The sequence below is a fragment of the Ostrinia furnacalis genome, unplaced genomic scaffold (genome assembly GCF_004193835.3).
Source record: "Ostrinia furnacalis isolate ACB-3 unplaced genomic scaffold, ASM419383v2 OfSCF7055, whole genome shotgun sequence".
NCBI classification, from domain to species: Eukaryota; Metazoa; Arthropoda; class Insecta; order Lepidoptera; family Crambidae; genus Ostrinia; species Ostrinia furnacalis.
In genome coordinates, this window is record NW_021137294.1 from 159,568 (window position 1) to 174,052 (window position 14,485).

General features: G+C 37.3%; 1 protein-coding gene across 1 annotated transcript in view; it reads left to right on the top strand.

Moving 5' to 3' along the window:
• Positions 1 to 14,485, top strand: part of LOC114363262 (adenylate kinase isoenzyme 5-like) — a 56,334-nt gene that overhangs the window by 36,067 nt on the left and 5,782 nt on the right. Inside the window, exon 8 of the mRNA XM_028318939.1 lies at positions 13,947 to 14,166. Coding sequence (XP_028174740.1) covers positions 13,947 to 14,166 — 220 coding nt within the window. The remainder of the gene's footprint in view (positions 1 to 13,946; positions 14,167 to 14,485) is intronic.

Sequence of the window (14,485 nt, forward strand, 5' to 3'; positions counted from 1 at the left end):
CGGATGTGTNAAATCCAAAAGCCTGAGCTTCCCGAGGTTCCTGAGCGACTTGCTGGGCACCGTCGTGAGCCGGTCGTACCTCAGCTCCAGCTCCCACAGCGTCGTCTCCAGTCCGTAGAAGGCGTCCTCGTGGATCGTCTCCAGGGGGTTCTGGTTTATTGCTAGCCTGTACATTCCTGGAAAATATTAGAGCATTAGATAGTTTCTTGAAATATATCTTCGTATCTAAGTATAGGAGATTAGTTGTCAAGTAAATGTAGAGTCATGTCAGATGCCTTTGGGCTAGTGCCCAACTAATTAGGTTCACCTAGTTTACTGCCAATACTATAGTAGAGCCAAAATACTAGGTTAGAGCTCAAATTTTAGGAGAATGTTCCGCTTTACGCTGTTTTGTAAAGCATTATTAGGATGTAGGTATCCACTGCCATGAAGGCTGCCAAAGTACCCATAAAAAGTAGTGTGATCAGCATGGAGTTCGAAGCTCGTAGTCAAATATATTACGACATGACACGATGCTATTATTCTATTTGGAAATCCAAAAATAAACTAGGTACCAACCTGTAGCTTGGAAGAACTTTGGTTCCAATTCCCTTATCCTGTTCCCCGTGAGCTGAAGAGTAAAGACCTTGGAGCTGTTCAGGGTAGCAGGCACCCTCAGCAGGGGTACATGACGGCAGGTCACTATGCCCAGGTCGCCAGCTGGCTTGGAGCAGGTACACAGCGCTTGGAAGAGGCATGATGGGTGACCGGTGTCTACGTGGAGCTGGAAAGATATAATGTGCTATTAAGTATGTTTTTGTCAAAGGATAGGTTTTCAAACAGGTAACGACTTTTCCCCCTTATTACCCACGATGATTTAAAATGTCATTTCCGTACTACCTACTCGTAACTTTCAATTCAAACTGGAGATTAACGCAAGTTTAACTATTTTTATTAAGGGGGTTAAGTTTACAGTTAAATGGACGTCTCAGAGTCAAATAGTATTTGCTGTCTTTCTAAATTGTGTGTGTTATCAATTTAAGTATTTAAGCCAATTCCAGACTTAACATAATCGAAGGGCTTAATCTAGCCGAGATGCGGAGTCATATTTTTTTCAGGAATCAGGATGATCCAATCTTCAATTTCCTAACTAAAATTATAGAGTCCTACTATCTAAACTATTTATCCACAAATTCAATAGATCTTGTTCAGCCTACAGTAGTAGTACTAATCCGACTTTTTAACAATCTGTTGATGAATGGAGCCTGTCAGATTATGTAAAACGTGAAACAAGTCCGAGCGGAAACAAGGGTGGTATATGAAATATGCGTGTACTTGCCTCACACGTGGCATAAAGTATGCGTGCGATCCACAAACGGTAAATTTAAAATGTATTGAGTTATGAAGTGCGTGCCTGGCGTTCGTTATGAGCTCCCGCTTTCGGAAACTAGCTGTGCCCGCGAGTTCGTACGCGTGAAAATAGTTTGAATATTATCTCCCGTTTTTGCAACATCTTTCGGCTTATTCCTATAGGTCCACAGCTCTATTGCTTTCAAAAATTTTAAGTTCATACTTTAATTCCCAACGGGTTCACGAGTTAGACGACATTAAAAAAAGTATTTATCTTAGTATATTTTAATCTATTATGGACTCGGTGGGAAAAGAAGAACTATAGAGTCGTGGACCTTTAGGAATAAGCCCATTTTCTTTACTGCTCCGCGCCTATTGGCTCTAGGGTGATGTTTTATAGCCTAAACTTTTTCTGGATAAATGGACTATCCAACACAAAAATATATTATTCAAATTGGACTAGTGGTTCCTAAGATTAGCGCTTTCAAGCAAACAAACAAACTCTTCAGCTTTATAGTATTAGTATATTCGTAGATATGGTTATATTTGGAATCGTGCCATAACAGGTAACATTAATTGGTAACCCATTGTGTGTAACGCATAACTATTAGAAATTGTTTCGACATTCGAGTTAATGGTTTATTAGTTAGCTCTATTCCCCTTTGTATTGTACTGCGCAACATCAGGTTAATATTACAGGTTAATGTTGTCGTTTTTTAGACAATTAACAAAATAAAGGACAGAAATAACACGGGTTCTCAACATTTACTTTTATAATTCATTCTCGTACTTAAAGCAAATGTGTAAGTTGGTAATTAACATACTTAACTAGCGATACTTTAACAGTTGGTCTAATAACATTAGGCCACTTTTTAAGCTGTAAAATAAGTAGGATCAAATTCTTCAGATCAGTTTCTTTCTATTTATTTAATAATGATATTATTATGGTAGGTCCATAATTGTTTTTCTATTCTATTCAAATTAAATGATATGACGTAGACATATTTTAAACCAACAGGATTTAAAATATTTTTTATCCTCAAACCATCCAAGCAGTCAAAGTAAAGGAACCATTCCTTAAAGGCTTTGCAGGTAAAACAACCTTCTTTTTTCATCCGATGTGAAAGAGTTACTTAAAGACCCAACTTTTGTTTTTAAAGATAGCAAACATTCCTGAAAGCGAAACCTGTGTGTACTTAACTTAAAACGAGTAGTTTCCCCAACTGTGTGTAAGTTTATGTACTCTTATATTGGAGTGCCGTAGCACGTAACTGAAATCGAGAGCGTTTCAGTGCGTCTGAAAAGAACCCCAAATCCTTTTACGGATTGCGTAAGCGTAACGTAGTAGGTAGTTTATTCTATATATACCTAGTTACTTACAGCATACCTACCAGACTTTTTGTTGGAAACTCAACCCTATTACAACTAAATAAAACCCCACAATGTTTAGCTTCAAACGCTGGCATCGGTACTACACTTTTCTAATTGTGATAGCTGAAGATTCAGCGTGTTATTTCGATTAGTTTACGCTTAATTACTACAGAATAAATTAAACAACTACGTTCTGTTTATCTTTGTGCCTTTGTAAATAAACTTCACCTCTATGAGGTAAACAGGAGTAGGTAAGCCCACTTGAGCGTGAAACGTGGCTTTAGGCCTACGCTTCAAGCTTAACTTTATAAGCCTACATGAAAATGAAATAATTAGGTTTATCACGCAGAAATGTCACGTGTCACTGACCACCGTACGTGACAATGTCTGACCTTCGCTTTATTAACTTCGCAGTATGATTCTGAGAAATATATGTATGCCAGTCTTCATGAATGTATGTGAACAATCAATAAGCATTTACTGTCTGGAAATACCTACGTATACAGACGACATTTCAAGCCAAGCATTGTGTCTTTTGTAGATATAAAACGTGTTATTTTGCAGCAAAAATGTAGACCGATGTGATCTTGGACTACATTTTTGAATAAAATGGCGAACAAGTAGCGAAGACCGATTTCTTTAAACAATATCCGTGTGTAGGCTTAGGTGTTAAGTCTTTAGAAATAACATCGTTGCGGTTTCACGGAAATAATTGCTAATTAAGAAAGTGTTAATTATGATTGATTATACTTTTATTTTCGTCATAACAGTTCTCGGAACTAACTTCTCTGGTATTGGAAAAAGATATCCCGGGTTATTGAAGAATCACCGCTGAAAACGGCAAGTGTTTTGAATGGCTGCATTGTGATTAAACTTATCATAATGATAGTAATGGTGGACGGCAAGCTAAAGTGGCAATGAGCAGGGCACATAGTACGGAGAACTGACGGCCGATGGGGCAGCAAGGTTTTGGAGTGGAGGCCGCGTACCGGAAAACGCAGCGTGGGACGTTCACCCACAAGGTGGACTCTGCCAACCGGGCAGCATGGAAAGCATTGGGGGTGGCCCATGTTCAGCAGTGGACGTCCTATGGCTGAGATGATGATGATGATGATGAGTAATGGTTATATTATTTGGGTACTCACTTCGAGAGCTCTCGACAGGGAGGCCCATATCATGAGCAGGAGCGTCACCACGACTAGCGCGTAGCCGAACTTGATGAACGACATTAAACTCTGAAACAAAATAATAAACACATTAAAACTCACACAAAAGGAAGAAAATTCTTCAGAATCACTTTTAAGCCTAGGGGCAGACCGACTTTTAGTTGGCCGATACTTAGTTGGGCCCGATTTTTCATGGCTGATACCCAATCGGCGTAATATGTGCACTTTCATGCATGCTCATACCTATTAACTGCCCGACTACACTCGCAGATACTCACTGGACACGGGTGCTTCAATAAAAGGCTGAGCGACATGAAGCTGCGAGAGGGGAGTATGTGTGAGTGCGGCGAGAGTGAGGAGGACAGGCACCACGTTCTGTGGTACTGTCCTCTGTATGAAGATCTGCGGTGGGAGATGTTGAGTGGGATAGCGCTCTCGGAGGTTTACGGTCCTGCGTGGTACCCTGATCTTGTCAGCTCGGAGGCGAACTTCGCGCGGCTGCGAGGATTCGCGCACGCGTGGCACAGGAGCCGGAACAGCCAGACGCCTAGCGGCCAGGCACCGGATGGTGCCAACGTCTGAGTAGATTCCATGCCCCAGAAGGGGGAGAGTGGCAAAGGGACAAATGGACGAAGAATAAAGAACTTGTAGAGAGTCAAGCATTGCGCGCGGTGGAGTGCAATCTGCCCTAGGCAGCCGCAATTCCGCGCGCATCTCTCAAGATTCGGCCACAATAACCGCGAGGTTGGTATGGCCATGGGTGGTAGTGGGATTTGCCCGACTACACTATCGGCCAACAAAAAGTTTGCAGTCTGCGCCTAGGCTAAGAGGATGTACTAATAGAAAATATCTTCACTGAAAGCTTTAATATATTTTTGTGTGCTAATTAACTGAATATTATTTAAGGTTCAACATCTTATTGTGTTGATGGATCACCCTTAATTGAACTTACAAATATAATCCCTGTGCTTACTGCTACATAAGATTAAGTAAGTCAAGAAAATAAGCTGATATTTTTGACATAATAACAATAGTTGTTGGATAAAATATTTTCAAGCTCTATGAACAGCTCTTCAAACCTACATCTTCAATTTTTTCATTTCATCTTATTATTTACTTCGTATCGTGAACCATGAAGGCCTTTTCAATACCTATAACTTACTTTAAACATAAAACTAATTTCTACGAAGTCAAGTGCATTGAAGCATGTGGTATATTTAATTTCCCGAGATGGTATCAGCATCTATTTTTAGAGGAAAGTGGGGGACGTCGGAAAGTATCGGGGAACGTCTTTTCTATGCCACTGAGCAGTCACCGCAAGCGATTAGAGGAATGAGTCACACATCGGGGTCACCCCTGGAGAAAAGAGAAACAAGGACATTGAAGCTACAAAATACAAGCAAATAAAGTTTTTATCTCATGGATATGCGGTGTATTTTACGGTGCATCCAGTAGATAAAATGCACACCGAAATTAAGAAGCCCAGATAGTCGTTAAAAATGCAGCACAGGTCACCTATTTAAGAGTTTATGGATTTTCATTGGCTTTGTGCTAGAACTTTAAGTTAATCCCGTCTGGAAACAGGACAAATTAAAGAACGTAGTAATATGGTATTTGGCCTCTTTCGGCCTAGAATGGCGTTTGGTTCCCAGTGGTAGCACAATGTGAAAAAATTGCAGTGAACGTAAATGAGCATGGTTGTTCGTTCGTTAAGAAGGAAGGATCTGGTTTCGATGAATCTGGTTTGGAAATGTATAAAAGTGTTAAGTATTTGAATTTATTTACTTCAATTGATTAAATCTAAAGTCTACGTCTAGAGCAGTAAGAGTTCTAGAGTCGTATTGAGCATAATTTTCATTTATTTGAACTTTTTTTCCGTAACATTGTGTATTTGTCTCTAATTTGAAGCATTTTCTGTTCTATGCACAGTCCAAAACGAATAAGCATTGTCTTTGTGCCATCTAACCCACAAGGTGGACTTTTATACAACATTAACCGTATAATGTCGCTATTAAGCTTAATGGGACTGCGTTGCCTCTGAACGACTACAAACCGTTAGCTAAAAAGGCTCAGGTAAATAATTCAAGGTAAAATTCGAAATAGTCTAATCAAAAGAAACAATTGTTTAGTATCGTTTGTACATGAAATGTTTACCTAGATAAAGCTCTGTATTTTTAAGCTGAGTTGCACCACCTTAATTTAACAGTAACAATAACCTTAACCGATGTTTTTTTTATGGGGTTTGACAGACTGTTGATGTTTGTTACAGTAAGCCTATGCGCAGACGGCCGATATCAAATCGGTGTAATGTGCGCACTATCATACATCTCCATACTGATTAACAGCCCGATCCAATTATCGGCCAACTAAAAGTCGATGGTCTGCGCCTAGATATCCAGTCTTCGTGATTAGTGTAATCGATTACAGTTCAACCGATTACGATTGGAACATTAGAAACCGCTAAAGGATAGCTTAACTTGACCTATCATGTCATGGATCCATTAAGCTATGTCAGACGCTCATAAAATTTGACATTGAGGTCATCTGTTCATACGACAGAGGAAAACCTGTAAAGTAGGTAGTACAAAAAGTGAATTATGTCCTGATAAAATAATATTTTACTTCGGAATCGAACTTAGAACTTTTGAATTCAATTCAACTACATAACCATTGGTCAAATTATCAAAAGCATAAAAAGTTATCATGTTCATACGCTATCAAGAGATCTCTAAACTAGATCATCGTTTCTGACAAGCTGAAAGATTGCGCTCCACTTCTGAAGATCGTTCGACTGAAATACACATTACTCACTTTCATCACCGATTTTAATTGTACGCTATTTCGCTGCATTTGCACCGTTATTTCCGTCAACGGAAATTCACATGAAAACCCCCATTAGACCAAACCGAACTTTAACTCCACAGCGTTAAACCCAAAATCAATCCGCAACTGTATTTCTACACGAGATGAATGTAGTATATGGAAAATTCAGACTGTGGTCGCAATAATTTCTCCTTCCCTGGGGCATCTACTGAAAACAAATAAGTATTTCAGTACACAGATAATATAACACCGTTTTATGGTTCGCCGCAATATCCGATCGTAGAGGTAGTAAAGGTGTGCTCTGATTTTTATTCGAAGTGGAATCGAAAGTCATACTCGTGAATGTAATTTTTATATCGATTTCTGGCGTAGCTACCTACCTATCACGTAATAATATCATAGGTGTTCGATGTTCTTTATCATAAGTATAAATAAGTTGAGACCTGTGTTTCTCTATTTTGCACACAGCCCAAACCACTGGACGGATCGGGCTGAAATTTGGCATGCAGGTAGATGTTATGACGTAGGCATGAGCTAAGAAAGGTTTTTACGAAACTCCGGCCGCTAGTTATACATAAGAATGTCTAATACAATATAGGTTCTACTGTCTGTGTGTAGGCCTAAACACTTTTGATTGATCCATAAAGACGGATGTAGGTCCACCTTTTGTCACAATAAAACTTGAAGAGGGTGCGATAGGGATGAAAAATGTTATAATGGAGACGAAAAGATAGGGCTTTCAGTTTCGTTTAGTTTTGTTTACTACTTTATGATGTGATTTTCTTTGAGAGAACGAAAATAACATTAACATTCTATTTAACACGATATGATTTGCGTCTTCATGTTCATTTAGTTTAATTTTTTTTGTTTTTTTTTTCCTGTACTGCATTAATTGTCTGCTATACAAATAATTAGCACATGCAAAGTCGCGGGAAAAAACTAGTCTAAATAGTAATTTGGGTTAGTGACCTTTCAACATTGTGTTAGTTTAGTAAAGAGAAACAGCGCACTGTAATGGTTTACGTCGAAATCGTTTAATGTCAGTCAATGTAGAGTCAATATAATTTTTATGGGCGTCGTTTAACTAAAATAATAGCCTGCTTTGCTTAGCATTGCAACAGTTAGGTTAAATCGATTAAAAAGCATATTGAAAAGTCCTTTCCTTAAAGCTTCGTGGTAGTCGGCCAAAAATAATTTTTGGTTAATAAATTCCAATAATTATGTACCAAACTTTTTATTTTTTCACATTCAGCTTATTACCTTTCTTATCACCGATTTGTAAACATTCAAGTACAGTTAGCATGTAAATAAGCGTATCATCACTATCATAATTTGGACAGACTACTTGTAATTTATTTTTACCATTAAAATCCGATTTGACCTAAATACGTCACCATCAATTATAATTGCCTGTACAAGTTGTCAATCCGCAAATAAAGGCGATTTATTGAAAGGAACGAGATTATTGATTTGACGAAAATAGGTCGTTAGGAAGGAACCTTCATCCCTTGGATTAGAATTAATTATTATGGGTGTTAATTGATATGTACCTTTTCATATGTTTGGCACGATTTTGTGTGAAAATATACTTATAATGTTTTATTCTTACAAGGATTATAAGATGACATCATATTAGCTTTCCATGATAAAAATTAATAAGATAAAAACACTCGACTCGAGCAGTTATGAAAATCAAATGGATACTTAAGAGTTTTTCTACGTAATTGTTTATATGATTTAGTCAATAAATTACCATAAAAGTCATCCATATTAGTTCAACTGTAATGTAACCATTAATCTTCTATATTATACGTTTAAATTCCGTACGTAGCTGAGTAATTATTGCTCTATTAAGATTATTTAGAGGGTGATTTGAGTTACCAATTACACCGGTCGACAAAAAAAAACTTTTTTTTGCGCATGGATTTTACTTATTATATTCTGATTATATAAGCAAATTTATATAAAAAAGTGCGATTACAAATCGAAAATATTTGGTTTATAAGAAGTTATAGCGATTTGAATTTTCCATCTTCATAGTAGAATGTCTCTAAAGATGCACGCCACATTCTCATTGGGATATATTTAAAGATAATTATGGGGGCTTATTCGCAAGAACAAAGGGCACGCTTTCATCAAAATATAGTGGGATTTGAGAGACGACGTTACCAAGGCCAGTATACTGAAAGCATTATAGAGTTAGATTTTTATGAGAAAAATCTTCTATGGAACATGACAGGAAATTAGAACTTCTCATTTTTAATAAATATTTGGACTCTATTTTAAATTTTCTCTTGTGAGAATAAATCTTCAATGGATGTTTGGTATGTTTTAATAATTAGAAAGAATGAAAGAAAGAAAGAAAAAAAAAATATTTGGCAACAAACTAAATCATCTCTATGTTCATGTTTCATACATTCATTGATATGAATTTTTCTATTTTTTACACATAAAAGCAAATTCAGAACAATTTTTTTTGTTATTCTTATTTCTAGGTATTAAAGCAATAAAAATAAGCTATGCATAACCCGTGCGCAAAAATGCTGTAGACAGTTGTTATTACAGAATATTAGCAGCTGATTTGTTTTATAAATTGCTAAATTTTTAAGCCTATTATTTATAAAACAAAGTTTCTGAGTTATTTAAGGCCCAGAACAGACGGTGAAACGCGACTGCAACGAAACTAGTTATTTTTGAGTTGCATCTAAGTTTTGAAAGGTTCAAACTGGTCGCGTCATGTGTGGTCTCTCAACGGACGCTATGGCAGAAACTTAGATGCAACTCAAAAGTAACTAGCAGTTGCAGTTTCGTTGCAGTTGCGTTTCACCGTCTGTTCTGGGTCTAACCAACAGGCAAAAATCGTAAGGCGAGCAAGATCTGCCCACAACAATACAAACTCCTGACGACCACGACTATCAAGAGTGCCACGACTGAGAAGAAGAAGAAGATCAGTATCCAACCAAAATAAACATTGTCAATTTTCTTGACGTTTCTTTTCGTAAACTGTCCACAATCTGATATCAGTATCAAATAAACGGAGGCTCGATTAGTCGCAGGAAAGGAGGAAAATGCTACGAAAATACCACCTTTAGGGGAATTACCTCAGCAAATATGAAGTAAAAGAGTATTTCCTGTTATATTATGCTATGTTATGTCTGTGTATTATTATGTCCATTTACTAGAAATACTATATTGTCGGAAAAATAGCTATATTTTATTATAAAAATGATTGAATAATCTACCTAAAAGATCTACGTAAACCAAAATATCGAAATGGTAAGTTACGAATATTGTTTGTTTCAAGAAATCTGTTCCTATTTATTTATGAATGTTCTGTGTTTCTATTCCATAAATATAAACGAAAGTCGACCTATTTTTTCCTAACCTAATAGAATCATTCATTGTTTTACATACACCAATGTTATGAAATCACAATGAAAACAAGCGCAAATAGCATAAATAACATTTTAATCCACTTTTTCTATATCATTTTCGCCATTTCACCTCCAACATTACCTAGTTTCAGTACGATAAATTACTTTTTGGGTCCAGACTTGAGTTAGTGTTATCACTAACAATGGGACCAGATTCCCCGCGCCACATAATCTGACATTTTACGAGCCTTGAGTTAGTTAAGACTAAGTATGACGCTGAAATATTTTTTTAAGGAATGCCCACTTTTTTTATTACTTTTCCTTTAATTCTGTGGTAAGTATTACTCTGTGAATGTACCAAAATGATGCAATAAACGTTTGTGACTATAACTATACATTCAGCTAAGAATATATTGTATACTAGCTTTCCGCCCGCGGCTTCGCCCGCGTGGAATTTTGTCTGTCACAGAAAAACTTTATCGCGCGCGTCCCTGTTTCAAAAACCGGGATAAAAACTATCCTATGTTCTTTCCCAGGACTCAAACTATCTCTATGCCAAATTTCATCAAAATCGGTTGCGAGGTTTAAGCGGGAAAGCGTAACAGACAGACAGACAGACAGAGTTACTTTCGCATTTATAATATTAAGTTGGGATAGTTGGGATTGGGATGTACAGAAGTTTTTTAAAGAATTTTCACCATTCATTCACCATATCAAATCAAATCATTTATTAATTCATTACCATTTGCCGAAAACCTTAGCTTCGATCTCTTAAATTATTGTCTTGCCTGTGCCGTTATGATAGATGTTACTTATCATTCTTTTTTATAACAAATGACGTTCTACTTATGCAGAAGATTTGAAATCAATAACTAAAATGATATTTTTAGACCTTAATGAAACTAAAGCAGGTCAGCTTCAGCTTAAAATACCTTTCTTAATAGTCTTTTGAGCGCTGCAAGAGCCGTGGGTCAATCATAATTAATTTCGTCCAAAATTTCTCAAGCGGCTATTAATTTACTACAAAATTAATGATACTTACTACCATTGTTCCTTGCCTTTGAACAAATTTTAGCCCAAAGCAACTCGCCTTTAAGCTGGATGCAAATATAGAGCTAAGCTTCGCTAAAGCTAAGCAAATAATATACTGAACTAAATAAATAAAAAGTAAGTAGTAGACGCTCGTATGTAAGTAGTTTCCTGTAGTAACTCTAACCATATCAACTTAGCTTGAATATGGTTTAAAACTTGCAAAAATAGATCACTTCAAATGGGAATATACCCATAATAAGCTTTTATCGCACCATTTTAAGCGTCAACCCATGTATACATTTGTCAACACAAATCATCGGCAAGATTTTGTCACGGCGCGCATCCAAGCCCAGCGGGTTTGCTCTGACCAAACTGAGTCATTAATCTGTCAAAATAAAATTATAGTTACACCTATGTAAGTATTTCATCATTGAGATATTCGTTATTAAAATTTATTAGCGAACTAGCTTTTGCCCGCGGCTTCTCCCGCGTGAAATTTAGTTTTTTACAGATAATTATAAATTATAGCCTATAATGTTATTCTGGGTTATAAGCTATAATACTGCAAAGTTTCATCAAAATCCGTTCAGTAGTTTTTGCGTGAAAGAGTAACAAACATGTTGACATCCAGAAATCCATACAAACTTTCGCATTTATAATAAGTAGTAGGATTGAGTCGCTTCCCAAACTAAATTTAAAATAAAACCGAACTCGAACTCGGACCCGTAGTCCCAGTTTTTTGATTCATAGTTAAAATAACTAATTGTTAAATTTTGCTACTAATGGTTAAATATTAACAAACTGTAAACTAATGGTTAAAAAATGTACTAAAAGTCAGACTAACCATTGTTCGAAAAACATTTTTTTCTGATATTTAACCACTTGTCACTTGACATCTGTCAAATTTAACTATTGGTTATTTTAACTACGAATCAAAAAACTGGGCCTTAAGTAGCTCAGTTGGAAGATCAGTCGCCCGGCAAGCGGAAGGTCGTGGGTTCGAGTCCCGCCTTAGGCAGTTCGATTTTTTCAAGTTGTTTATTTAAAACATTTAGATATTATTTGCATTGTAAATGACCTTCGTCCTGTTCTTCAACCGAGTTTATTTATACCCTTGATCGGTGTGTTTACGGGAATGACGTTGTCCCCAGCGACCCATATGAGTTTGTGGATAGAAATAAAGGCGCTGATTTATACTTACTTAGCCTGTTTATGTGTATTGTTACAGTGATGCCACCGTTTATGCCTTGTTTTGCAATAAAGTTATCTTTAATGTTACGATACGTTGGCAACTAAGCGACATTTAACGAGAAAGACTGAGGTCTAGATAGGAAAGCAGGCATTTTAAGTTAATCCACTTTTGTATTCACAAAGCCAAATACCTAACCTTTTTAAAAAAACTTTTTTTTTTCGGAGCGTGGGCTTAGTTAGATTTGATATAGAGTGTAATAAATACCTACACATAACTGATATTAAAACTGAGAATCATAAATACATAGACTAGTTAAATGTACCTATTGTGGAAGAATTGTACCTACACTTACTTATGCGAATAACAAAAACAAGATAAGAAAATGTTTCGAACTGTACATTCATTCGTTTTCAGTTTTATTTGAAGCTACATAGATAGAGTCGTAAAATCAATTTTATTTATTTCGCAGAATTCGCTCATCATTGAAATGGGCCTTTGAATCGATTCTATTAAAAATAGGACGCTTTTGTGGGGTAACCAAAATTTGGGGAAAATAATCCTCTCGCCTTTACTTATCGAACAGCCAAAGAATTTGAAAAAGACGTTTTATGCCCAAATAAATGTTTATAAATGTTTTTATTTATTTATTTTCACCAACTTAAACTAATATAATGATTGAACTCAGTGGTCTGAATAGGTATGTCTTGAGTTACGCCTAAGTCCAGCCGTTGACAAAATGTGGGTTGATGACGTCATTCTTTTCGCTAAACTACACAACTAAGGTTGAGTTGCACCACCTAACTTTGACGGTAACTATGACGATAACCGGTGCTTTTTGTATGGAGATTGACAGATTTTTGACGTTTGTCAAAGTTAAAGTAAGATGGTGCAACCCAGCCTTACTATCACAGCTGCTATTATTTCCAATTGAACTTTCACGTCAACCGCCCCGATTTATCTCCACATTTAGAAAGAAAGATGTCTGCGATAAAATATTTCTTCGTATCTTTTACCCGCGGCTTCTCGCGGTTTATTTTCAATTGCGATTTAATGTCCCCGGGGAATCCTTTGATGTAGGGAAAATGAGGCTTTTTGTATTACGATGTATTTATTTTGTACGTACTTATTAATAGCTGACAACTGGATGGCAGTTGTCAGTCATTGTTTACTCGTATATTGACAAACATTTTATATACTTCCAAGGCCTTTGTGTTGGAGAGTTTCTTCGAAAAGCCGTCCTGACACGTTTTTCGCTGAAGAACATAATTAAACGTAATTTTTAGGTTTATTTAAGAGGTAAGAGATTCTTGTTACTGAGTTTATTTTGCCACTTCTTAGCACCAGCCGGTAGAGCGAGTTATACAGTGTGAGTCACGTTAAAGTGTACATATGAAAATAGATGAAACTAGACCTATTTTTATCGACAAAAAAGAGGTCAAAAATTTTTTGAGATTTTTTTTAAATTTTTNTTTCGGGGGCCCTCACCACTTAAGCACAACTCCGTCGAAGTCGAAAACTTAGGGGAGTCTTAATGGGCAACCAATGAAGCCATTAAAACAATAAAATCTTTTGTAGGAATTATTTCCGATTTAAAAGCTAATTCTACTGGACTAGAAGTAAAAGATAATGGAGTTAATAATACTTTATTTCTCTTCCCAGTCTCGGCCAACACTTGCGCGCGTTAGCCGACGCAGGTGGAGGCCCGGCCTCCGATGGAGCCCTAGCCCGGGCCTCCCTTAGCGGAGGCGAGCTGGTCCCTGAGGAGCTGGTCAACAAGGTCGTGAGGGGCGCCATGAACGAAGCCTCGAGGAACGACCAGGGACTCGTGTTGGAGGGATACCCGAGGGACATGGAGCAGGTGGATCATTTCCAGAAAGAGGTGAGTCAATCCAAAATCATGATTGGGTCAGTTTTATTCTAAGAACAGCTCGATTACTGAGGCGAGCTGGTCCCTGAGGAGCTGGTCAAGAGGGTCGTGAGAGGCGCCGTGAGCGAAGCGTCAAGGAACGACCAGGGGCTCGTGTTGGAGGGGTACCCGAGGGACATGGAGCAGGTGGAACATTTCCAGAAAGAGGTGCGTAATTTGGTGTCTTATAAGTATACAAGTTAGTTCCGGAGGAGCTGGTCAACAAGGTCGTGAGGGGCGCCGTGAGTGAGGCGTCGAGGAACAACCACGAGCGCATGATAGGTGGACCATT